Source organism: Nyctereutes procyonoides, unplaced genomic scaffold (assembly GCF_905146905.1).
Source record: "Nyctereutes procyonoides isolate TBG_1078 unplaced genomic scaffold, NYPRO_anot_genome, whole genome shotgun sequence".
In the NCBI taxonomy this organism is placed as follows: Eukaryota; Metazoa; Chordata; class Mammalia; order Carnivora; family Canidae; genus Nyctereutes; species Nyctereutes procyonoides.
The window spans coordinates 4,798,140-4,825,942 of NW_026575129.1; the positions used below are offsets into that span (position 1 = coordinate 4,798,140).

At 35.5% G+C, this 27,803-nt stretch overlaps 1 protein-coding gene across 3 annotated transcripts in view; it reads left to right on the forward strand.

Annotated features, from left to right (window-relative positions):
- The window catches only part of ZFYVE16 (zinc finger FYVE-type containing 16), a 51,317-nt gene that overhangs the window by 15,182 nt on the left and 8,332 nt on the right, over positions 1-27,803 (forward strand). For all 3 annotated transcript variants that reach the window (XR_008666746.1, XM_055342247.1, XM_055342248.1), the window contains exons 3-15: positions 318-2,569; positions 3,425-3,521; positions 6,517-6,678; positions 9,823-9,965; positions 12,151-12,529; positions 13,967-14,089; positions 14,783-14,938; positions 15,484-15,708; positions 19,525-19,607; positions 20,385-20,489; positions 21,202-21,349; positions 23,237-23,317; positions 26,894-27,056. Coding sequence is in view for 2 of the 3 variants with exons in the window: in XM_055342247.1 (XP_055198222.1) it covers positions 318-2,569; positions 3,425-3,521; positions 6,517-6,678; positions 9,823-9,965; positions 12,151-12,529; positions 13,967-14,089; positions 14,783-14,938; positions 15,484-15,708; positions 19,525-19,607; positions 20,385-20,489; positions 21,202-21,349; positions 23,237-23,317; positions 26,894-27,056 (4,117 nt within the window). In the remaining variant the exon portion in view is untranslated. The remainder of the gene's footprint in view (positions 1-317; positions 2,570-3,424; positions 3,522-6,516; positions 6,679-9,822; positions 9,966-12,150; positions 12,530-13,966; positions 14,090-14,782; positions 14,939-15,483; positions 15,709-19,524; positions 19,608-20,384; positions 20,490-21,201; positions 21,350-23,236; positions 23,318-26,893; positions 27,057-27,803) is intronic.

Genomic DNA, 27,803 nt, shown 5'->3' on the forward strand with positions numbered 1-27,803 from the left:
ATAACGAAGACTAGGAAACTAGAGAGAGAACCAAAATGTTACATTGTTTTTCAGCTCTTCCTTGGTCTGGATTTTATAGTACAACTGAGTCATTTTGGGTGGAATTTCTATTACATTGTGACATCTGAAAAGTAAAAACTCCCAAGTAGTTTAAACAAAAATACTTTTGGAGGTTATTATCATTTTGTAAAAGAGTAGTCTTTATCTTTGTTCCAAACAAAAGTTTAGTTAATTTAGAAGACTTATAAAACATAATTATCTCTGTGATAATTTTGCTTTGACCTTCATGAATAACATTATATCTCTGTTTTAATTAGATGAACAAGACTATCTTCAAGATGAGCAAAATGCATTTGGTTCTAACCACTGTTCAGTTTCTTCAGAGTTGGTTTCCTCACAACTGACTTCACTGCTACAGAAGGATCAACAATGCATTAATTGTTGTGCCTCATCAGAAACATGCTATGAAACAAATCAGATTTCCCTGAACAAAACACTCGAGGGACTAACTTCCATACAAAATGAAAAAAATGTAACAGGACTTGATCTCCTTTCTTCTGTGGATGGTGGCACTTCAGATGAAATCCAGCCTCTCTCTATAGGACGATGTAATAAACCTGTCTGTGATCTGATAAGCGACATGGGTAACTTAGTTCATGTAACTAATAGTGAAGAAGATATTAAACAGTTATTGCCAGATGATTTTAAGTCTAGTGCAGATTCTTTGATTGGATTGGATTTATCTTCAGTGTCAGAAACTCTCTGTGCTTCTCCAACCGACCGTGGTAATAATACTGTCAGAGAGGAACAGAATGATGTCAACTCTGAATTACAAAATAGAGCAGTCAGTGGAGCTGAAGAATTGGGTATAAAAGTAGATACAACAGCTTCAGATTCATGTCATTACAGTGGAAAAGAGAATTTAAAAGATCAAGAGATCTCTAATCAGTTAGAACCAGTTGTTGATTTTAACATGCCATCTGCTTTGACTCAACAAAGTTCCAAAATGTTTCATGCCAAAGACAGCCTACAGCACAGGGACCAGCCATGTGTATTACAGAAAGCCAATAACTGTTTGGTAAAAGAGGAAGTAGATGTGGCAGTCAGAGCTGCCACAGAATGTTTAAAAGAAAGAGACCACACAAGTGCTTTGCCTTGCAGTTTTCCAAAAAATGAGGATTTATACTTAAAGGATTCAAATGCAAAAGATGAAAATTTCAAATTACCTGACTTTTCCTTTCAGGAAGATAGGACTGCTGTATTTATAAAACAGGCTGCAAAAGAAGGCTCAAGAGATGTGGATCTTAAAGATAATCAAGATGTAATCCAAGATTCCTCTCCAACTCTACATGTTTCAGATGAAGAGATATACTCCTCACTGTCTTGTCTTCCAGTACCTGGATCTTTGTGTGGATCATTAATTGAAAATAAAGCATATGGTGATTGTTTACTACAGAATGAACATAAAGATAACATACAAGATGCAGTACATGAAGAAATACAGAAGAGTGTTATTCTGGGTGAGGAACCATTAAAGGAAAATGATCTTTTGAAACAGGAAAAATGTAAAAACATAATTGAACAGGTAGAAGATAGAAAGGTAGAGTCCAACCAGATGATAATCAGAGTTGAGTCTTTGGATTACCCTGGTAACACAAATTCTTCTGCAGGTACAGAATCTCAAATGGAGCTTTCTGGGGCTAATGCACCAGAGTTTCCTGATTCTTGTGAAGGTTTCCCTTTTTCAAGCAATGATATCGATGGGCAAGACTTAGATTACTTTAATATTGATGAAGGCATGAAAAGTGGTGCATTAATTAGTGATGCTGAACTTGATGCCTTTCTGACTGAACAATATCTCCAGACTAATAACATAAAATCATTTGAAGAAAGTGCAAATGACTCAAAATCTCAAACGAATCAGATAGACATGAAAGGCCTAGATGATGGAAGCATCAATAATATGTATTTCAATGCTGAAACAGGAGCTAATGGAGAAAGTCCTGGTATTAATATGATATGTGAAACAATTGATAAACAGAATACAACAGAAAATGGTGGCCTTTCTTTAGGGGAAAAAAATACAATTCTGGTTGAACAAGGGTTATCTAACAGTAAATCTGAGATTACAAATGAATTATCAGTCTCTGATATTAACAATCAGTCTTCTATTCATGTTGGAGGGGCCAGACCAAAGCAATTGTTTAACATTCCATCAAGACCAAGAGGTTCAAAGGAACCAAATAAACCAGATGTTCCAAATATGCCCGAAAGTGAGCCCAGCATAGCAAATACGATTGTTCCAACTACTTGTACTCCCGATGCTACAACTGATCCTCAGGTTAGCTTCAACTCTAATTACATTGACATAGAAAGTAATTTTGAAGGTGGATCCACTTTTGTAACTGTGAATGAAGAATCTCTACCTGCAAACACTTGCAAAGAAGGCCTCGTTTTGGGCCAGAAACAACCTACTTGGGTTCCTGATTCAGAAGCTCCAAACTGTATGAACTGCCAAGTCAAATTTACTTTCACAAAACGACGACATCATTGCCGAGCATGTGGGAAAGTAAGTTAAAAAATCTTTGTCTTTTATTCTTTTGAAACATTATAAATGAAATTTAATGTGACAAAAAAAACTGATTAATAGATGATTGAAAGTTTTGGTTAGTTTAAAATCATTTTTCACCTAGATGGAAATATATAAAGCACTGTCATTTTACAGATTGCTTGAGGGTGTATAAATGTCACATTGTCAGGAGTATGATGTACTGGGAAATGAGGAATGCTAATTACTAGTTTTTGTGAAATCTAAGAATATGTCTTCATCCCTCTAACATTGACACATGAGATATCCCAAATTCAGTCATAACTCCCTGTGTCATTGAATTAATTTCAAGACTCCCCTGCAGTTAGTGTTATAGTCTACACCTAGGGAAACACTGTGGGGAAAAGAAGCAAATTGACTGCCACAAGGTTCAGAATGCTGAAGCAGACCTTGATTGCATTCTATCTTGTCTGTAAACTCTAAGGGTATAGAAATAACATTGCATTTTTTTTATTCAGCATTTTTCAGTATTATGTTGGTCTTACATCAACTCTTCTCTCTTTTAGAAAAATAATAGCATTCTTTTAAAAGTTTTGAATAAAGGACTACAGAAAGCTTTTAAATTATAAACTTATTCATTAAAGAAAATTTTTGTTATTTTCCAGTTAACAGGATTGATTTAAAGGAATTCTGGTCAGAGACATGATTTTAAATTGCAGAAACTGCATTGAAGTAAAATAAAAAATAATAATTTTAATAACTGTCTATGATTATAATGTAGAAAAATTATTTGTATAATCAGAAAAATAGATATTGGGCCTCCTCTCCTCCTGCCTCCCATAGGTATAAACAAATTTGGTATTTTATTCTTTATAGGTATTTTGTGGTGTCTGTTGTAATAGGAAGTGTAAACTACAATATCTAGAAAAGGAAGCAAGAGTGTGTGTAGTCTGCTTTGAGACTATTAGTAAAGGTGAGTATTAACCTGACACATTTTCTTCCAGTAACTGAATATATCATAAAGACAATCAGATTGTGACAAAGATAAACTTCTTTATTTTCTTAAGGCGAGGACCTAGTGTTGACTTATCTGGTTTAGGTGGGACATCCCATGGCTTGGTTTCTCTTCTTTTTGTTCTACTCTCACAATTAATACTACCAATTTGGAAAGGAAACATTCAGTTTCTGGAGTGGCAGTTCATTAACTTTTAACAGGTACCAAGTCCCTGAATGCTGCATTTCATCTCCCTATTTGTTTTGTCATCATCATTGTCATCTTTATCATCTTAATCTAAACTTTTATAGAATTCTTAATGATAAGTAGCATTCAGTGTTATAAATTAATAGCTTAAGGCAAAATAATAGTTCCCACCCTTTTGAAAATTATAACCTAAGATGGGAATACAAAATAAGGTAGTAATATTTATGGCTTTATAGATAAAATTCGTAGGACTGTCATAGTATTAGCACAGGTTTATCTCATATATGTTTTTCCCTTCTCCAGTTTTAGATTTAGTTTGTATGTATTTCACCTTATTTCTGGCTCCCTAGCTTAGCTATGATTATCAGTAATAATCATGGTCGTCTTACTTGTGTTCTCACAGTGTGTGTGTGTGTGTGTGTGTGTGTGTGTGTGTGTGTCTGTCTGTCTGTCTTTGTGTGTCTGTGTGTTGTACGGTGTTTTTCTTTCTAAAATACACATTTGCTCTTTTTTTGAGTACTTCTTGGCATTTTCAAAGATTTGTTGACACTTTAATTCCCAGCAAATATTACTTGGGACTTTTTAATATCAGACCTGTATAACTAGCTCAGGTGCTGCTTCCTGTTAGCCAGGAGAATAAATACCTGATAATAATTTATTTTTCTTTTTTGAATGAAGATAAATTTTTTCAGCAATTCTCCAAAAAGCTCTGATGTGAGTCTATTAGACTGAGGTAAGCTGCTTTTCTCCCTGCTGTTGACCTCTGCTCTGGAAGATAATAGAGTGTAAACTTTTTAAATTTCCATCTAACCAGCATTATTTATGAAGAGGTTAGTTTAAGACTTTTTAGTTGTTTTTTCCTGTGCTGTTTCAGTAGCCTAGAAGCCAGCTGAGGCTGTTTAGCCAGACAGCCTGCTAGAATGAGAACAACATATGAGAGCAAGTTCCCGTATATTCTCTTTTCCTACTTGGAAAAAAAGTAAAGTAGCCATGAAGATTTGAAACATTATTTGAGTTGACAGGTCAGATTTTTGGGTGAACATTAGAACAGTTTGGACTATAAGATTCCAGAAAAGGAGAAAATATAGCCATTAAAGAGACTCAGTAGGATATTGAGATCATGCTTTGGTTTATCAAAGAAAATATCTTGAAATGAATTTGCTTATCTAGGTATCTGTTTTATTTATTCTGTTATGATATCTTATAGCATGTATTTTCACTTATGGTTCTATTTAACACTGATTTATACACCACAAGAAAACAAATACAAGTTATTTTAATATCAGCCTTAGGGTTGAAGATGTTAGGAGTGATCATTTAAAATAATGTTATTAAATAAGATGCGAAAGATGGCTCAAGGGTTGTAAGACAAACTCCATGAAAGATTTGAAGAAAAGATAGTTTAATTAGAGATTATGGGTAATGAGGAAGTTGTGCTGAGACTATATAAGTTTGTGGAAAGCCTGAATGTGAGTGCCAATAGGTAGATTTGGACATTACTCAAAAGCAAGTTGGACATTATTCAAAACCTGGAGTAAGATTATGGATTTTATTTGGTGAGTTGAAGCCATTTCATGAGAGTGCTATGATTCAGTGGCATTTGAGGAGGATTACTTTAGCAGTGGCAACATTTAGAGCAGATTGGTTTGGAGAAAGGATGAAGGGAGAGCTATCAGTGCTGTTCCATGCCATTTGGATGAAAAATCATTCAGCAAATTTCAAGCATTGTTTTGCATTTTGGAGCTCCAGCTGTGAACAGAATATACTCCTCTTCTCATGGAGCCTATGATCTCATGGAGTTTAGGAATGTGGGGAGAAATGGACAGTAAGCAAAGAGAATATCAGCTGGTGATCCTAAGTGAAAGAGAGTGTAAGAGGGATAAATAGTAACAGATTAGTGGCAAGAGGTAGTATTTTTTTTTAAGATTTCATTTATTATTCATGAGAGACAGAGAGAGACAGAGACACAGGCAGAGGGAGAAGCAGGCTCCATGCAGGGAGCCCTATGTGGACTTAATCCAAGGACTCCAGGATCACGCCCTGAGTCCAAGGCAGACGCTCAACCCCTGAGCCACCCAGGTGTCCCAACAGGTAGTATTTTTTTTAATGGTAGGCAGAGTAAGGCTTTATGATAATATGACATGTGAGAAGTGAGAGAATAAAGCTATGTGAGTATTTATGGGAAGAACAGTGTAGGCATAAAGAATAATAAAAGCAAAGCCTAAACTAGGGGGAGTGCTTGACTTGTTGAAGAACCAGGAGGTCTGGGTGGCTGGATCATAATGAACAAGTGGGATTGTAATGAGAGATGAGGTCAAGGAGCTGAGTGGGAAGGTAGAGGAAGTACGGATGTAGAGTACATAGGGTCTTGTGAGCACAACAATTGAAGTCTTCACTCCACTTGAGAAGCCATTTAAAGATTTTAAAGAGAAAAATAATGTGATAGGATTTATGTCCTAATGGAATCACTCTGAGCTATGTTAAAAATAGATTGTAGGAGTACAAGGACAAAAACAGAGACAGTCATATTAAATAACAGTTATTTTCTTTAGTAAACATATGCCAAACATAATATTGAAATAACTAATTAGTAGCTTATACTGAAGCGGGGTGCTGCCACCTGGAGTAAGGACATTATCTTTGCCAAGTGCCACTTCTTTTTCTTGCTTAGCCATTGATTTCTTTCTCCTCCAACTTGAAAAATAGATAATTTATCATAATTTACTTTGAAGTTCAAAAGTATTTTAATATTTTTCCCCCTTTCTAGCTCAGGCATTTGAAAGGATGATGAGTCCAACTGGTTCTAATCTTAAATCTAATCATTTTGATGAATGTGCCACCACCCAGCCTCTTCAGGAGACTCAAACATCCAGTATACCTTCACCTACAACTTTACCCATCTCAGCACTTAAACAACCAAATGTTGAAGGTAACTAGAAGAAAATGTTTCTTAGACTAAAGATCATTTTTTTTATGGAATTTCTAGTTTGATAGGGTCTAGTGAGGAAAGAGAGACCAGACTAGATATTACAAGGAATTTGGTACAGGGACTGCAGAGTATGTATGTTTGTTAGAAGATTGGAAGAGCAAAAGGGGCATGTTCAAGCGACTCAGGGATACTAACCACAGTAAAAAACCACTACTTCTAGGGTTGGAATGAGGAAAGGTGAAGGGCAATAATCTAGAACTCAGTGCAGGAATACTAAGAGGTATTTGACTCTTGGACCTGGGATTCGGGGTGTGACTGGTGTGATTCCTGAGAGAACACCAAGTGGCAAATGTTGGAACCATCAAGGGGGTTCATGGGGTTAGTGTTCAGTTGAATGAAGGAGTGTTCCAGGCTTGATGTTAGGAATACTGAAAATTATAAGGCATGCACCTATATCTAGTGCTGCTGCTGCTGCTGCAAGGATCCTGGCAGGAACTAGAACAGAATTCCTTCTCCTCCCACCTTCTACTCTCCCACCAGTGCTATTGGCAGAACATGACCAGAGCCAACCAGCAAGGGGGTCTGGAAGTTGCACTTTCCAGACTTCACCCTTGCATCAAAGAGCACCTTATAGAAGACTGGGCTTGGGTTTGAGAGACGATAGGTAAATAACTGGTGTATCTCCCTTTCTTTAAAAATCTGTTTCTTGGGCAGCCCTGGTGGTGCATCGGTTTATCGCCGCCTGCAGCCCGGGGTGTGATCCTGGAGACCCGGGATCGAGTCCCACATCAGGCTTCCTGCATGGAGCCTGCTTCTCCCTCTGCCTGTGTCTCTGCCTCTCTCTCGCTCTCTCTGACTGAATAAATAAATAAATATTTAAAAAATAAATTAAAAAAATCTGTTTCTGGAAAAAAAAAATCTGTTTCTGGGACACATGGGTGGCTCAGTGGTTGAGCGTCTGCCTTCAGCCCAGGGCATGATCCTGGAGACCTAGGATCCAGTACTGGGATCAGGCTCCCTGTTTGGAGCCTCCTTCTCCTTCTCCCTCTGTCTGTGTCTCTGCCTCTCTCTGTGTGTCTCTCATGAATAAATAAAATCTTTTTTTAAAAAAATCTATTTCTACACAAACAAAAAAACCCTGTTTCTATATATATTTTTTACCATAATAAAAAAGCTCTTTACGGGGTCCCTGGGTGGCTCAGCGGTTTGGCGCCTGCCTTCGGCCCAGGGCATGATCCTGGAGACCCGGGTTCGAGTCCCACGTCGGGCTCCCTGCATGGAGCCTGCTTCTCCCTCTGCCTTGTCTCTGCCTCTCTCTCTTTCTCTCTCTCTGTCTCTCATGAATGAATAAATAAAATCTTTTTTTTTAAAAAAAAAGGGCAGCCCTGGTGGCACAGCAGTTTAGTGCCGCCTGCAGCCTGGGGCGTGATCCTGGAGACCCTGGATCGAGTCCCACGTCGGGCTCTCTGCATGGAGCCTGCTTCTCCCTCTGCCTGTGTCTCTGCCTCTCATTCTCTCTGTGTGTCTCTATGAATAAATAAATAAAATCTTTAAAAAAAAAAAGCTCTTTACATCTACTCAAAAATCTTTGGGTTCTCTGTTCTTTTTTATAATCTGTAGTTTAGGACGTTGAATAAAGCCTGTGTACTTTTTTTTAAAAAAAAGGTAGGTTTGTTTGTTTATTTTATTTTATTATTTTTTGTTTGTTTATTTTAAACTGTGAGAGAGTCGGAGGGGCGCGGTTAGAGGGAGAGAGAGAATCCTGAAGCAGATTTCCTGCTGAGTGTGAAGTCCAAGGTGGCTCTGTCTCAGGACCCCAAGATCGTGAACTGAGCCAAAACCAAGAGTTGGCTGCTTCACTGATGGAGCCACCTCAGCACCCTAAGCCTGTGTAAAATTTTTAAGCACAAACTATTAGTCTCTAACTTGCTAGAAAATAACTGTAAATGTCAGAGACAAATTCAGATACTTCTGAAAATTATTTTGGATTTCAACTTCTCTCTTAATACAGCCATTTTCTGTTTGTCATTATAGCTTAGATAAGGAGATTCAGCGTATATGGTTGTATGTTACAGCTCTAAAATGAAAAATCTGCTTTAAAGATATTTACATGTTTTCTTATATTGACATCCTAAAGTATTAAATTATAAAAGCATTGCAAATACATGAAAGATATCTTATTTAGTATGTCTACCCATATTGCAAAAATTGTGTGTAATTCCAGTTTTCTCAGTGTTACCTGTATTATGTTCTGGAAGATAGATGTTGATCCTTTGTTTTTTATATTGTTCTAAAACCATTTGGCAGCTATTTTCATAACCTTCCTCTGTGGATGCTTTGTAACAAAAGAGATCACGTATTTATGCTGATATCTAGTTATTTCCTCCAAATTTAGGAGGAAAATACTAATATTAGTAAGATTCAATACCCACATATAAAAAAAATTATGCTTCTCTTATTAAGTAAATTAAAACTAAGAAATTACCTATTTTTTATTTTTTTAAAGATTTTATTCATTCATGAGAGACAGAGAGAGGCAGAGACACAGGCAGAGGGCGAAGTAGGCTTCATGCAGGGAGCCTGATGTGGGATTCAATCCCGGGGCCCAGGGTTCACACCGTGAGCCGAAGGCAGACGCTCAACCGCTGAGCCACCCAGGTGTCCCAAGAAATGACGTCTTTTAAATAAAGAATTTTTTTAAATGCACAAGTGATCCTGTTTTATTTTTTAGATTTTTTATACTTTTTTCTGTTCTTCCCATGTTTTTCTTTGCTTATCTGCCATGCTCCAGTCTACATTTTTCCACCTTGTGCCTTAGTCTTTAAATTTCATTCATTCTTCACTTAGTGATACAGGCTTTAAATCTGCCCCGACTGTCCTAAAGATATAACCTGTATTATCCACTCTTTCTCAGTATATGATTCCTAGGGTTACTCCTGCCTTTTGTATAAATTAGAAAAAAACTTCCATTCTGGGTAGCTGAATCACAAAAGGGTATTTCTGTAGGCCTTTGCAGCCCTGAGAAGGCAGGTCTTCCCAATGGATAGCAAAAAGGTTTTGAAAACATTTCCCAACTGATTTAGTATTAAATCATTGCAATATTACCAAATTCAAGTACTACTTTACTTTTTAAACTGATTCTAGGATTAAGCTCCAAAGAACAGAAGAGAGTATGGTTCGCAGATGGTATACTGCCCAATGGTGAAGTTGCAGATACAACAAAGTTATCATCTGGAAGTAAAAGATGTTCTGAAGACATTAGTCCTCTCTTACCTGATATGCCCTTGGTAAGGAAGCTAAAGAACGACCTGTTAATTTAATAACATTTTCTTTTAAATATATTTTGTAGTGTGATTATTAGAGTACTTATTTGTTAATGCTGCGAGCTTCCTAAAATGAGAAATATATGATGTAGTGAATATATTTTAGATTTTACCTTTTTAGATGTTGGTTTAAGGTAATGATTGTCAAAATAAAAAAATAAAATAAGGTAATAATTGTCAAACTTACTGGTCTCCGGACCCCTTTATGCTCTTAAAAGTTATTGAGAACTTCAAAGAGCTATAGATTATGTGGGTTATATCTAGTGATAATTACTGTATTAAAATTGTGTGGGGGTGTCTAGGTGGCTCAGTTGAGTATCCAGCTCTTGATCTCAGGGTTATGAGTTCAAGCCCTGCATTTGGGCACCATGCTGGGCATGGAGCCTATTTAAAAACTAAATAAATAGACTTATTTGTTTAATTAAATTAAAATTGTGAAAAAATTAATTTAAGTTATATTCATGGAAATATTTATGAGACATTTCAAAACAAAGTTTAGTGAGAGGAATAATACCATTTTACTTTTTGCAAAATTCTTTGGTATCTGGCTTAATAAACAATTCTCACATCTGCTTCTACATTCAATCTGTTTTGATATGTTGTTTTTGGTTAAATTATATGAAGAAAATCTTAAGACCTCACTGACTCCCTTTATTAAAGTCTTGGCGACTTTAGAAAACACTGACTCACATTTTAAGAACCCTTAGTATAGGGAAATAGAACTGAGATTTAGTAATATAATTTAGGCTAATATTTGTTTAATGATTTTCAGACATTCAGTAAAATATCTGGTAGTGGTATTTATGTTTGCATTTACACAAATGTTTTAGGTGTTAAATAAAAGGTATGTACTACAGAATCTAGCCCACTAAGAACTTTTGTGGTAAAGTAGCAAAATATTCATAGAAACAAGTATTCAGACATGAAGTAGGAATGCTGTTATTCAGTAAACATTTATTGAGCATCTGCTGTGTGCCAGTTACCTGGTTTATCTTAGGTGTATGCATTAGACAAGATTGGTATGTATCCTGCTCTGTTTCACATACCATATAAATGCATGTTGTTTGTCACTAAGGGTTCATGAGCTAGAATTTCCAAATAGCCCTAATTATCACAGGTATGTTTCTTAGCACCTATCCTCAATCGATATTTTAACAAAATGAAAGTTCTAAACAGCCTAGTAAATTTTACTTGAGTTCATAAATGCCTCTCATTTAATACTAACTCAGATTTGGCCAGATTAAAAGGGGGGGGGTGCTTTATTGAAACCAGCTTGAAGTATTGCTTATTGGTGATGACTGTTGAGGAATATACCTATCATTCTTGCTTCCTAACCACTCCCCTCCCTGCCTTCTCCCCTGATCTCTCTCTTGCTACCTTTCCCTACACAAGACTTTTTGGCTGTTGTCAGGAGGAGAATTGGGTTGAACTTAGTTTGCTTACTGTGTGATATGATACAGGATCCTGAAGTTCTCCTTGCCTCCTTTTTCTAGTCTATAACATTTTTTTTAAAGATTTTACTTCTTTGTTCATGAGAGGCACAGAGACAGAGAGAAGCAGAGGGAAAAGTAGGCTTTCTGCAAGGAGCCCGATGTGGGACTCAATCCCAGATCCCAGGATCACACCCTGAGCTGAAGGCAGATGCTCAACCACTGAGCCACCCAGGCATCCCTCTAGTCTACAAAATTAAAGTTATTAATACTACCTGAATATATCATATAATAAAGCTAAACTTTACTCTTCTGAATTTAAAGGAGCAAAATGGTACTATTTCTTGGCAAATGTGGCTTTTGAAGAATTTCTGAGCCTATTTTAGTTTTCTTTACTCTTATTACAAAAGTATCTTTAGGGCACCTAGGTGCTCATTCAGTTAGGTGTCTGTCTTCAGCTCAGGTCATGACCCCAGGGCCTGGGATTGAGTCCCATATCGGGCTTCCTGCTCGGTGGGGAGTCTGCTTCTCCCTCTACCCCTCCCTCCTGCTTGTTCACGTACGTTCTCTCTCTCTTTCTCTCTTTCTGTCTCATACTCTCTCAAATAAGTAAATAAAATCTTTTTTAAAAAAGTGTCTTTGGCTATAGAGCTCAACATTTCACAGTTGAACAGAGAATATGAACTAATAGTTTTTTTTTTTAATTCCATATTTTACAGACAGTAAATACAGTGGATCATGCCCATTCTACTACAGTGGAAAAAGCAAACAATGAGATAGAAGATATTACAAGAAATGAGATAATTCAGAGTCCTATTTCTCAGGTTCCATCTGTGGAAAAACTGCCTACAAACACAGGAACTGAGGGGCTACCTACTTCTTGTTCTTTTATGCCAAATGATGATGTTTTTGCAGAAATTGAGGGACCACCTAGTCCTACTGGTGTCTTAGTTCCCAGCAATTTACCTGTTGCTAGTACTTCAGATTATAGGTTACTGTGTGGTATTGACAAGAATGTTTGCAATAAGATTAGTCTTCTACCTAATGATGAGGACAGTTTGCCACCTCTTCTGGTTCCATCTGGAGAAAAGGGATCAGGTAGGATAAGTTATTTAAATTTTAAAAAGAGGGTTTTTTTTTTTCTTTTGAAAGAACATTGGTGAATTTTGTGATATATGAAATGTATTTTTTTAAGCTGAGGCGATTTGGTTGGACTATATACCATGACATGTATCCTCAGCTTTTACAAAAAGTCTTATTATGTGAAACCAAATTCTAAAAAGATCTTTACTTTCGAAGTGAATGAATATGACTCATTGATTTCATCTTGAGTCCCTAATTTAGAATGAGGCAAAAGTTTAGTTTGACAGGGAAACTCATATACTTAAAAAAAAATTCTTTTAAGATTTGTATTTATTTATTCATGAGAGACAGAGAGAGGCAGAGACACAGGCAGAGGGAGAAGCAGGCTCCATGCAGGGAGCCTGATGTGGGACTCCATCTAGGATCTCGGGTCACACCCTGAGTGAAAGGCAGACGCTCAACCACTGAGCCACCCAGGGGTCCCTATATTAAATATTTAATCCTGAAAATATTTCCATTGTATTAGAGTTTTGACTTCATATCATTTTTTTCCCAGCCTCCTTGCTCTTTTTTTTTTTTTTTTTTTTAAGGAGCAAAGTGCCTAAAGAAGAGAGTATTGGATTGGACACCAGAGCAAGAATTTTAGTTCTTTCTCTGCTACTTATTAATACATCTGTGACTTGAAGCATGTTATTTAATCTCTTTGGGCTTCAGTTTCCTATGTAAAAGATGAGAGCCTATTTGATCTCTAAGGTCCTTCCAAGTTGGAGATTCTGTGGCTAGCTTCCACTTCAGAGTAGTTCTCTAGGATACATCCTTGTCACCCCTGGCATTATGCTGCATTCTGCAACCTGAAATGATTGTGTTCTGTGCATGATAATATAGGAATTAAGCTTAGGATATTTGTTCTGTCACTGGGAGCTATTTCATGAGCCTAGTTATAGTGGCAGAAATGCCTTCAGTCCTATACTTTGCATGCCATACATATTTTCCTGTTGATTGTTAAGATCTTTCTTTGACACTTGGTCACTGACAAAGGGCGTATGGTAGCAAGCAGTATATACAACTTGAGTCTAGATTACTTTAAGAGTTGTGAATTTCAGAATTTATAATTGGAGTAGCTTGCAGTCTGGAATCCACTTCACAAAAAATGTTTGTTTTAAAGTTGTATAGGGACTAAAATTGTATAAATATGCTATTTAATCAACATATCTTCTATAACTATATATATTATTTCAGAATTTATATGCATTACAATTATCTTTATATAAGTAGGAAAGTAAAAATGAGTATATAATAGTTGTCCAGAGTATGGACTGATTTTTATGAAATAGATTTGCTTTTGTTATTAAATTTGATCAAGCCATTGATAGATTTATAAATCTTTTTTTTATTGTAAACATATTTAACAGGAAGTCATATCCTAACTAATATGTTACTTTCATGATTTAGTGCCTGTAGTAGAGGAACGCCCATCTCATGAGCAGATCATTTTGCTTCTTGAAGGCAAACGTTTTCATCCTGTTACATTTGTCCTAAATGCTAATCTACTGGTGAATGTCAAGTTAGTATTTTGTAAGTAATGATTGATTTTTCTTTGCCTAAGTGGTGTGTAGGATTTCTGAATTTAATTAAATTTTGACTGGTAGCCATGAAAAGTAAGCAGCACTGGATGCTGATTTATCAGCCACATTTGAATATAGATTTTGCAAATTTATATTCATTGGGACTTGAAAGCTTAAAGATTTTTACTAGTATCCTTCAAGTTCAGTCCTAGGTTACGGTTATGGGCTCCTAGCTGTACCTGATGCTTATGATACAGTGGACTGTATTGCATATAGCTTTTAGATAAATTGAAATTTGGTAATTAAACAGGAATCCTGATTCAGTAGCAATAAAGACAGTTTTAAAGTAAGTGACATGTGACCTAATTAAAAGTAAGGAAGTAAATAATCCTCAGTACTCATCAATCTCTCAGCTTTTCATTCTCTGAAACAAACTTGATTCTTACCCACTACGTTTCAGCATATTAATGCATCTTTTAGTTTATTTTTATTTTAGTGTTATTTATTGACTCCAATAAGATAGTCTTTCATCCTTTCTCTTTTTTACATTAATCTTATATGAATCAGTTTCAAGCTTTTTTGTGAAGAGAATTTTAGGAAAATAAGGAATTTGAAAAGTTGTGCTTCATACAAAGGACAACTATATTAGTTTCTCTGGTTCTTAGAAGTTGACATTTATAGTTGTATGCTTTTATCGCTTCAGATTCCTCAGACAAATATTGGTACTTCTCAACCAATGGATTGCATGGCTTGGGACAGGCAGAAATTATTATTCTGTTACTATGTTTGCCAAATGAAGTTACTATCCCAAAGGACATCTTCAAACTGTTTATCACCATCTATAAGGATGCTCTGAAAGGTGTAGCATTTTATTTTGAACTATGCAGACTGGGGAATGGATAAATTAAAGTCATTTATGCTTTTGGCTATGCTAACTGTATTAAAGATTTATTTTGTGAATAGATTGCTGATTTCTTAAAAGATTTTAGTCGTTATTTTCAGTCTCCTTAAATCTAGCATTTTATGTAATTACTATCTTACAGTTTTTTAAATTTTAAAAAAGGAAATATATTTGCTGCCTTGATTTTTTTTTATACTTGTCTATATACATATCTTTATAAGATTGAGGTGGACATGATGAATTTTCACATGGTCATGCAGTAAAGGGAAAAATTTAAAACCACCCATGGTTAGAACAATTTTTAAATTTTTGTTCACCATTTCCAACTTCCAGGAATAACTGAGCTTTGTGCATACAAGTTACTCAATAGATGCTTCTTCAAGAGTGGAAATAAAAAAAATTCCATATCGCTGTTATTTAAGAAAGTTTATACTGAGACATTCAAACTCAGAATGCCTTTTAAAACAACTTAAAATCTTTTTTATTCATGATTTTATTTCCAGGAAAATACATAGAAAATTTGGACAATATTACTTTTACTGAGAGTTTTCTCAGTAGCAAGGATCATGGAGGATTTCTGTTTATTACACCTACTTTTCAGAAACTTGATGATCTGCTATTACCAAGTAATCCTTTTCTTTGTGGAATTCTTATTCAGAAGCTAGAAATTCCCTGGGCAAAGGTTTTTCCTATGCGTTTAATGTTGAGATTGGGTGCAGAATATAAAGGTAAGTTTTAGAATAATAAGTTAAATCACATAGGTTCAAATGTACTAAATATAAAATAAGAATTTCAGGGATATCATTAAAATCAAAATTGATTTAAGGGGACTGTTTTTGTTCTGATATACTTTTAAAATTCTAAGATAGAATTTTACCAAATAAGTTGACTAGACAGCCTTGGTATGTCACGAAGGTTCTAGATGTTCATAATTATATTAACTTACCTTAAAAATTTTTTTAAATTTCAGAACAAAATTTTGAAACATTGGAAAGTTTTCTTAAAAGCTCATATTATAGGGAGTTCATTTTGTTATGTTTCTTACATTTTAAGAAGGTAAATGATTTCTTCTCTGAATTAGTGTACATCATAAAAGCCAGATATGAAGGATTGTGAATAATGGTCCCAGTTTATGGTTATTTCTAAGTCAAAATCATTTTTAGTGTTAAAATTTTTGAATTCTCACCCTTTTTCCCTGACTTTTTTCAAGAAATTATTTATTACATGTAAAGTGTATCTAATGAAGTTTTAGGCATTTGATTCTAATATAATTAAATAGGTATTTTCTTGGAGGAAAATTAAATGTAGGAGATTTACAAAATATTTCAAAATGGACAAATTCAGTGAAAGAGATATAAATCTATTTGGCAAATTTATTAAACTCTTTGATTTTGGAGGAGCAGTCTTTACCATTTAGGATTGATTTATTTAAGATTCATTTAATTTTTTGGAAGATTTTATTTATTTATTTATTCATGAGAGACACAGAGAGAGAGAGAGAGAGAGAGAGAGAGAGGCAGAGGCACAGGCAGAGACAGAAGCAGGCTCCATGCAGGGAGCCCAGAGTAGGACTCGATCCCGGGACCCCAGGATCACACCCTGGGCCGAAGGCGGCACTAAACCACTGAGCCACCCAGGCATCCCAAGATTTATTTATTTATTTTAGGGGGCGTTAAGAGCGCATGTGAGCCAGGGGAGGGGCAGAGGGAGACAGAGAATCTTAAGCAGACTTCCCACTGAGGGTAGAGCCTGGCTCAGGACTGATCTCAACTGTGAGATCATGACCTGAGCTGAAACCAAGAGTTGGACACTTAACCATCTGAGCCACCCAGGCAGCCCACCATTTTAGGATTTAAATATATAATGCTGTTGTGTAAGAAGTGTCAAAATTTTTCATCTCAGGTGTTTTACAGGGTAAACTACAGAGCTTAAGAAAGTTTATTTTGCGTTGTTTCATCCATTCAGCCTGATATTTTGCCTCTGCTAAAAATGTTTTGAATCCTATTTTTATGGAAAGTTAGGTCAAAAGTAATCTTAAGTCATTATGGAACATGTAATTAGGTCAAAATAATCTTAAGTCATCATGGAACATATAATTTATAAGTTTGACCAGTGTTTTGGTCAGTATCACTTCTAGATACTAAATCTGTTTTTCTCACACACGAAGGAGAATCATGAAGCAACTTATGGGACTTCTTAAAAGATCACAGGGGTTTGGAGCTGCAAAGCTAGGATAGCTGTTGAATGACCATGAGGATAATAATCACCAGTTATACAGGTTTTTCCCACCATTCAAAAGTAGAACATTCCTATGAAACCTTTTATAAGCCAAAATGGCTTTTAATTCAAAGAAACCATTACCATGTCTTTTTTGTTGTTGTTTAAAGATTTATTTATTTGAGGGGGGGAGCAGAGAACGGGGGTACAAGCAGACTCTGCACTGAGAGTGGAGCCTGATCCAGGGCTCAATCTCATGCACTGAGTCAAAATCAAGAGCCGAATGCTCAAACAGCTGTGCCACCCAAGCACCGCAACCATTACAATTTCCTAAACACAAAAATCTGTTTCATATTTCAGTTAGTGAAAACAGGTCTTTTGTAAAAGCAAAGTGGTTAAAGCAAACTTTTGGTTGGGGGGGAAACCTGTACATAGAAGTTAATTAGTCTTAGCTGTTTTTTGAGTTCATTGTGTACTGCTGGATTTGAAATATACTGACATTTTGATGTTATTGGTGCCCATGCCTCTAGATACGAACTTGGAAGTGTGATATGTGTATATGTATTTGTTAGAGATAATGGATATATAGAAGATCTAATGACAAAAGTTAGAGACCCAAGATTGAAAACTGAAAATAGTGGTCCGAAATTAGTAATGTTCAAGTGGGGATTATCTACACTTGCGTTGAGACTATTTGGAATAGCATTCACTATTGGATTAGATGATTTATAAGGGGGACGCCTGGTGGCTCGGCGGTTGCGCATCTGCCTTCAGCTGATGTTGTGATCCCAGGGTCCTGGAATCGAGTCCCACATTGGGCTCCCCATGGGGAGCCTGCTTCTCCCTCTGCCTGTGTCTCTGCCCCTCTCTCTGTGTCTCTCTCATGAGTAAAATTTTTTTAAAAAAATCTTTTAAAAAAAAGATTTATAAGGTCTCTCTATAACTCTGACAGAGTATCTTTCTAAGTTATAACCTTTCGAAAATACTGTTTCAAATAAAATGACCTCAATCAAGTTGTTAAGGATGCTCCTTCATTCATAAAAGATGGAGTAAAAAGGCACCATTTATCTTAATCATATCTATTATCATTTTAATATTTTTTATCACTAATGTCTTTTTTTTTTTTTTTTTTACAATCTGCACCCTCTGTCCTCTAAATAATGTAGTTATCCTCTTAAAAACTAAAAAATAGGGGCTCCTGGGTGGCTCAGTCAGTTAAGCATCTGACTTTGGTTCCAGTCGTGATCTCAGGGTCCTGGGATTGAGCCCCATATTGGCCTCCTGGGAAGGGAGTCTGCCTCTTTCTCTGCTCCTCCACTCCTCGCCCACTTGTGCTCTCTGACTCTCAATAAATTAAAAAAAATTCTTAGAAAACAAAACAAAACTAAAAAATATGTTGGTAATAACAAAGATGTGAGTTACTATGACTTAAATTTTAAAAATAGATCATGTCATGTAATGTATTTTCTTAGAATTTTAAGGAAGTATATTGATATATAAAAGGTATGAGAGAGGTTTGTTTGCTTAATGACCTAGGCTGAGAACTGAAGTGTAGAAAGCCTTCTGCTTTTTATCATTATAGAAATGTCTTACCTTCCTCTTTCCACCTTTTCTTCCAGAAGCCCTTGTACATTTTCAACCGAATACTTTTTCCTTTTTAGTGAATAATATTTATAGAAAGAGAAAGAAATATTTAAAGAAAGAGAAAAGTAGTCAGGTGATAGACTCCATGTTCGTTCTATTTCTCTACATTGCCTTCTCTGACTCTGTGTGCCCCTTTTACCATGCTGACCCAAGAACTATAATAGTTTCCTTACCATCTATAAATTAATACAATTGAGCATTCCTTAAAAATCTTGAATTCTTCATATTTTTCTTTAAATTATCAGAACTTTATAGAGTTCTATCCAGTTACTGTAATTTTCCAGCCATTATCATTTTCTGGGAACACCGTGTATAATGAAAAGATTAAGTGCTTTGGAATCAAGCAAGCCTAATTTCAAATCTATTTCACTGGTTATTAACTTAGTCACCATAAGCAAGTTTAATAATCTCTATGTCTTTACTATCACATCAGTAAAGTAGGAATAGACTTATTTGCCTCACTGGGTTGTTTTAGGGCTTAAATAAGATCATGTATGTAAAGTTCCCAGTTCAGTGTAGTATCCAGTAAATACATACTGTAGGTTAATGTATCTTTCATTTTCCCCAAATGATTATTAGGTGGTATTTATCCATAATGTTTGAGAAATGAGAATTAAAAGTAATAAATTCAAGACTTTTTGGGTTTTTATTGAAAGTAACCAGTTTTCCTTTCTTGTGTATAGCATATCCTGCTCCTCTAACGAGTATCAGAGGTCGGAAACCTCTTTTTGGAGAAATAGGACACACTATTATGAACTTGCTTGTTGTGAGTAATCAAACTATTAAGTGTTTTTACATTGTTACTTTAAAATTTTATTTAGGATATTTTACACATAATATTTATAACAATAAATTTACATTTATTTAGCATATTTTCCTATTTTAATTTGGTATAATGTAAGTTAATTTATAATATAAATTTATTTAGCATAAGTGGGCTCTGTTTTAAGCAAATTGCTTTTTAGGACACATCTTCTAATTTATGTGTACCTGATTGTAATTATCTTTTGATTCATTCTGCTGTGGTTTTTTTCACATTTAGGTAATGTGAGATCTGCACAGTTTTAGTGTCAGTAAAAGTGTGTTAGTATACTAAGTTAGTTTGGTGATTTTGAGCAAATTGTAGCCCAGGTTTCCTCATTTGTAATGGGAAGAATTGAATTAAATAATCTCAGGTTCCCTTCTACCTACCTCTTTTTTCTGTAATTGTATTATCTGTAACCGTAGAAAAGTATTTGAGTGGACTTTCGTTTATACAGGTTTACTGAGAAGACTTATTTTGGAAGATCTGTAATTAGAAAGAGATTACCCCCAGATAGTACAGAATTCTTCCTGAGAATGATATTCTTTATTTCTATTGTGGAGTAGTTGGAAGGATTAGTTGTTTTTTTCAGTTGATACTGCTTTCTGGGTGGCATTTTGATAGTTATGTATCTACCACAAGTCTTAAAATGATGGACACTCTTAAAAAAGGATTTAATGAGTAGATAAAATGCTAATGGATAATTTAAGGCTTATGGAAATATCATTATTTTATATGTAGGACCTTCGGAATTACCAGTATACCTTGCATAATATAGATCAGCTATTGATTCATATGGAAATGGGGAAGAGCTGCATAAAAATACCTCGGAAAAAATACAGTGATGTAAGTTTAACTTCTTCATGCAGATTTTAAAGATAACTATTGAACATTAGATTTCTTTAAGATGTGTTAAATTGGGCAGCCTGGGTGGCTCAGTGGTTTAGCACTGCCTTCAGCCCAGGGCGTGATCCTGGAGACCCAGGATCGAGTCCCACGTCGGGCTCCCTTTTATTAATGGACAAAATAAAAAATAAAAAAATAAGATGTGTTAAATTTATTTTGAATCAGACTGTCTAATACATAATGGCAAAAAATATTTTTGAAATTTTAGATTTGTTTTCTAATAAGGGACTTGTTTTTTGTTTTTTATTTTTTTAAAATGTTAGTTATTCATGAGAGACACAGAAAGAGAGAGAGGCAGAGACATAGGCAGAGGGAGAAGCAGGCCCCAGCGGAGATGCCGACATGGGACTCGATCCCAGGACCCCGGGATCATGCCCCGAGCCAAAAGCAGGAGCTCAATCCCTGAGCCACCCAGGAGTCCCAAGGGACTTGTTTTAATCCTGTTTTTTACAACTTTTTCTTTACCATTTTATCTATTAATTGAGGTGATTTTTATCTTAAAACGTATGTTTCCATCACATTCTTAGAGTTGTCCAGACCAGAGCTTGATAATTATGAAGCAGGTCAGAAATGTGGCCCTTTGAATGATTGTAACTAATAAAGAAATAACATGTTAGTAGTGTTTCTAAATAAGTATTGTTTTTTTTTCCAGGTAATGAAGGTTATAAATTCTTCTAATGAGCATGTCATTAGCATTGGAGCCAGTTTTAGTACTGAAGCAGATTCTCACCTAGTCTGTGTACAAAATGATGGCATTTATCAAACACAGGCCAACAGTGCTACTGGCCATCCTAGAAAAGGTAAGTGTTGATTCCTAGTATTAGTCTGTAAAACTACCTCAATATATGGAATTCCTTTCAAAGGGGAAATATATATATTTTTTACTTATTTGCTAAATTGATGGTAATAATATAGTATGCTTTAAAATTTTAGCTAAACAGATTAAAAATAGTTTCTAATTTGTTTTGTTTTTTTTTTCCCTTGGGCTACATTAGGTTTAAAGACTTGAACACTGTGTTTATCTTGGTATCTTCAGGTTTAATTTATCCCATATGATGGGACTCTTATTTTCAGTAATTTCTCTCTGGAATGAGGTGTTTGTCACTTTTGTTTGCTCTCTGTTCTAACTCCTTTTAGGAGAGTATAGTTTGGATAAGGATGAAGAATGATTTATAAAACTATAAGTGGTTGGGGATCTAGAAATGGTAAAGATGGTGGAGCAGCATATGTGAGTAACATTACTCTCAATTCTGGCTGAATGGCTTCAGTGACTACTGTGATTGCCAAATCCTTGCAATAGAGGGCCTAACAAATTGAAAGTTAAGTGGAGATGAGTATTCATAAAATTAATACATTTTAAAATAACACTTAAAATAGTCTGACATAGGGATCCCTGGGTGGCGCAGCGGTTTGGCGCCTGCCTCTGGCCCAGGGCGTGATCCTGGAGACCCGGGATCAAATCCCACATCGGGCTCCCGGTGCCTGGAGCCTGCTTCTCCCTCTGCCTATGTCTCTGCCTCTCTCTCTCTCACTGTGTGCCTATCATAAATAAATAAAAAATTAAAAAAAAATAGTCTGACATGCTGCTGGCTGCTAATAAAATAGCAGCCTTTGATTATAAGGGTAATATATACTTACATGCTAAGTTTGGAAAATATGTTTTAAAAAGTAACAAAAAAATATGGCCTTTATGGACATTTAAATATATTTCCTGCTTATATTAGTATATATCTATTAAATAGATGGTTTTATATTGGATATTTACACTTTTGTATTTTTCTAACTTATGTCAATACTTTTGTTATTAAAATGTAACAACTATTTAATATTTGTTTGTTGAATAAGTATATGTATTATGAAATTTGAAAGGTATAAGTGGAAAATCTCCTTTCCTCCCTGGATGCTGAGGCTACCCTTTTCTCTTCCCTACAGGCAACCAAAACCAATGTTATCAGTTTTTTGTATATCCTTTCAGAAACATTTTTGCTTGCAGGAATATGCAAACAAACACATATTTTTCTACTTTTTAATTTTTATTTTTATATATTTTTTAATTTTTAGGAAATTTCTTCCACTTTTTTAAACAAGTCCTAACATGTATTCCATTCTTGCTTTTTCTTAATACACCTTGGAGATGATTCTGTTAGTATAAAAAGAACTTCTGCATTCTACATAACTTTTCACTTTATATGTGTACATCATTTAATTGTCTCTTACTTAACGGACAATAGTTGTTACCAGTTCTTGTTTATTTATAAAATTGAACTGTGAAACCTTGTATATATATGTGCCATTAATTCCTGGTTGTAGAATTGGTGTGTCAAAGGATATGTGTAGTTATAATTTTAATAGGTAATTATCAAGTTGTCTTCCATAGAAGTTTCTCTGATTTGTGCTTTTACCAATGATGGATATTTGATTTCCCATACTCTCTCACTGGCACAAATACAAACATTTTAAGTAGTACAAAGCCATCAATTATTATATACAAATATTATATAGCCTTTATGCAATATTTTATCTTAATTTGGTTTAGTTTGGGGTTTTTTTATTAGCTTTCTAATATAAGTGGTATGGGCATGGCATTTATCAAGTAGTTAAGTGTACCATGCTCCACATTATACATTTAACAAATATATAGCATTTTAAAAAGGCAAGTTAAAACATAAATGTATTTTTCTGATCAGTGACAGGTGCAAGTTTTGTGGTATTCAATGGAGCTCTAAAAACATCTTCAGGATTTCTTGCTAAGTCCAGCATAGTTGAAGGTATGAGTTTCATCTTTAGGATTGTTTTAATGTAAAGATGTTTTCCATTTACTTTTAAAATGTATTTGATACTTTAAAAGAACGTATGTAAGTTACAAAGCACAGTACCACAAACTTAAGTGAAATCTTTACCCAGGGGCAGCCCAGGTGGCTCAGCAGTTTAGCGCTGCCTTCAGCCCAGGGCCTGATCCTGGGGACCCGGGATCGAGTCCCACGTCTGGCTCCCTGCATGGAGCCTGCTTCTCCCTCTGCCTGTGTCTCCGCCTCTTTCTCTCTCTCACTCTCTTTGTGTCTGTCATGAATAAATAAAATCTTTAAAAAAAAAATCTTACCCAGCTCAAAAACTAAAACATGACCTATATTTGGGTCTGTGTTAAGCATGGCAGCTCTGCCATAACCTGCTCTTCCTGCCTGTACAGAGCCTACAAGTCAGTCTGAGGTGAGAGCTTACGGTATTTCTTTAGCATGCACACACCCTGAGCATGTACACAGTATTGTACATGTGTGTGGCTTCCTAAATTCCCAAAAGTATGTTAAAGCTTTTCAAAGCCCTTAGGGACATCTCATTCTTCAGCTTTTCCTTTTAAGTATTTGGTTGGCCTATTTACGTCTACTATAATCTGCTGCCACAGGTAGCTGAGATGTTAATCATTGGGTTTTGATTTTTTTTGACAGATGCACCCTGAGAAAAGACTTTTGCACTAGGCAAAATACTCAACAAGGCAAAAAATGATACTTCTCTGATAATGAGACTTTGAAAGGGCTCCAACCTCCTTTTAGCCTTTCTGGTGGCTACCAGGCTATTGATTTTCACCATGATTGCAGGCTATTGGTTCTTAAGGCTTCCACTAAGCTAGAGAGGAAGGAATGGGAATAAATTAACACAAAGCACAAAGTTTGCTGTTCTTATGAAGATCCAGCCATTTTTCTTGAATAAATACTCCACAGATTGCTGCAAGCCTTTGGTTAATTTCCAGAGCTCTGAAAAAGTTTTTTCTGTTAATTAGTTTCGTTGTTCTTATTTTGGAGGAGAGTATTTTTGGAGGTTCTTTAGTCTGCTCTTTCACTAATGTCGTTCTCCATACTATTTCAAACAGCTTTATAGGAAGTCCTCCCATCTCTGAGCCACACACATATTTTATTCCTGTATTTTTATTTTATAATCAGCTATACTGCTGAACTCTTAATTTAAAATAATTTACCTATAGATTCTTTTAGAGTTTCTGTGTAGCTCAGTATATCATCATTTAATAATGGTAATTTTGTTTCTTTCTTTGCAGTCCTTATGGCTTTTATGTTTCTTGTTTATTGGCTAGGTTTTCCAGTTGAAGCAGTGATTGCAAATGCTCTTGTCTAGATCCATTTTTGTCAAATAATACTTTCTAAAAATAAGTGAGTTTTTATGATTCAATTTGGTATGCCATATCTGTCCTGATGATGATGATGTGAGGTATCCAATTACATTTTTCTTATTTCTTATCACATATCTTAAAGCTTTTTTATGTTTTCTGTTTTGTTTGTTTTTCATCATAAGTGTAACTCTTCAATCCCCATCACCTATTTCACCCATTCCTCCCTCCCTCCTCTCCTCAAGTAACCATCAGTTTCTTCTCTATAGTTAAGATCTGTTTCTCAGTTTATCTTTTTTTTCCTTTGCCGATTTGTTTTGTTTCTTAAATTCAACATGTGAGTGAAATCGTACGGTATTTGTCTCTCTCTGACTTATTTTGCTTAGCGTTATACTCTGTAGCTCCATCCACGTTGTTGCAAATGGCAAAATTTCATTCCTTTTTATGATTAATACTCCATTGTGTGTGTATGCATACACATATACGTAGCACATATTCTTTATCTATTCATCTTTTGATGGACACTTGGGCTGCTTCTGTAGTTTGGCTGTTGTAAATAATACTGCTATAAACAAAGGGGGGGGTGCATATATCCCTTTGAATTAGTGTTTTTATATTTTGGGGGTAAAATACGCAATAGTGCAATTACTGGATTATAGGGTAGGTCTGTTTTTAATATTTTTAGGAACCTCCATACTGTTTTCCACAGTGGCTGCACCAGTTTGCATTCTCACCAACAGTGCATGAGGGTTCCTTTTTCTCTACATCTTTGCCAAACCTTGTTTCTTGCATTGTTGATTTTAACCATTCTGACAGGTGTGAGGTAATGTCTCATTATGGTTTTGATTTGAATTTTCCTGATAATTACTGCTGTTGAGCACCTTTTCATGTGTCTGTTGGCCATCTGGATGTCTTCTTGGAGATGTGTTGGTTCATGTCTTCTGCCCATTTTTAACTGGCTTATCTGTTTGCTGGGTGTTGAGCTACATAAGTTCTTTATGTAGTCTCTTCAATAAATGGTGTTGGGGAAGCTGGACCACTTTATTATACCATACATAAAAATAAACTCAAAATTGCTTAAAGATCTAAATGTGAGGGATGCCTGAGTGACTCAGTGGTTGAATGCCTGCCTTTGGCTCAGGGTGTGTTCCCGGGTTTGAGTCCCACATCAGGCTCCTTGCAGGGAGCCTGCTTCTCCCTCTGCCTGTGTCTCTGCCTCTCTCTGTGTGTCTCAGTTGTATAGAGGCTCACATGATTTTGTGGTTCTCTCTGATAATTTTTGATTATGTACTTGTCATTGTTAATATGTTTTAGAGACTTTAGATCCTATTAGCTTTTTTTGAAGAAGGCTTATTTATGTTTAAGCAGGCATTTTTATGTATTCTGTACTTTTCACTTTGTTAACAGATGAATCTATGGAACTCCTAAGGTGTTTACAATCTGGCAGGACTCATTCTCTAAATCCATTTTGCCTATAGATTTTGTAAGGGCTTTGTTTTTGCTTTGCCACAGTGCAAGTTAATGAGGTATCTCTACTGTGGTTGCATCAGACTGTCAATATCCTCCATCATTGCTTGATTTCTAGTATCTCTGTTCTGGTCCCAACCCAAATAGCTGTTCCCTATTAGGCCTTATTTAGTCTCACTTTATTAACATGTCCTCAGTTCTAGTTCAAGGACTCAAAGGGACCCTTATTCACAGTCTCCTGGTGCCTTCCTTTTCAATGTTCTGACCCCAGATTCCAGGCTTCTCCAAGCTTATCTCTGATTTCCCAGCCCAATGTGGCCATTGTAGGTTTAATAGGTCACCATGTGGAAATTGTCTCAAAACAAAGAGCCTGGGCAATTAAATTGTAGGCTTACTTGTTGAATTTTTCTCTGGGAACCAAAGTATCATATTTCCTGTTGTTCAGTACCTAAAAACAGTTGCCTTATACATTTTATCTGGTTTTATGGCTAGGCAGTTATTAAAGGGCAGTTTGTCATCCGTAGTTTCATTATGGTCAGTAATGAAAAATATCACCATTATTTGTGTAACTGTTTAAAAAAAAGGATAATCCTTAACTTTGAAATATTTTTCATATTTCCTAGTAGAAAACAATCATTAAGATTATTTAACAGATGATATGGAACTTTTATCTTAGAACATACTTTGATAGCAAATTTTATGGGTTAGACCTATAAATTGATATTTAATAAAAGGAATGTGAAACATAAATCATTTTTAGATGGCTTAATGGTACAAATAACGCCAGAGACCATGGATGGCTTGCGGCTTGCTCTACGAGAACAGAAAGACTTTAAAATTACATGTGGGAAAGTTGATGCTGTAGACCTAAGAGAATATGTGGATATCTGCTGGGTAGATTCTGAAGAAGAAGGAAACAAAGGGTATGAATTTTTTTTTTTTTTTTTTTTTTTTTTTTTTTACTAAAATATAATTGAGGGGCACCTGGGTGGTTCGGTTGGTTAAGTGTTCCCCTTCAGCTCAGGTCGTGATCCCAGGGTCTTGGGATCTATCTTAAAAAATAATAAAAAATAAAATGTAATGGATTTGATGGAGGGGGAAGGATAAAAATATCTTGCTAGCAAACTAAGCATTTTCTGAGTAAATATAGAATTATACCATTAATTTAAATGCTTGTATGCTAGTAGTCTGTTTTTTCAAACATGTACCTAACCAGTCTCGTGTATTTTCTTGGCCAGGATACTGTAAACTATTAAAGGGTGGTCAGTTTGGGAGGGGACAGTGATAAAATGTGCTTATGTAGTAGTGTGACTTTGATGCCAAGGTTTTGGAAGGCAAGATACCTTTTCTGTTTTTTCATATCTATTTTTGTGAAGTAAGTAAAACATTCCTTTGGATGTTTATTCTGTACTATATTGGTTCACTTAAATATAACAACTGAGGGACACCTGGGTGGCTCAGTGGTTAAGCGTCTGCCTTTGGCTCAGGGCATGATCCTGGCGTCCTACGATTGAGTCCCACATCGGGCTCTCTAAATGGAGCCTGCTTCTCCCTCTGTCTGTGTCTCTGCCTCTCTCTCTCATGAATAAATAAAATCTTTAAAAATATATGTAACAACTGAATTTAATAATACATATATTGGAGGTCTTATAGAATATTCCTGCCACTCC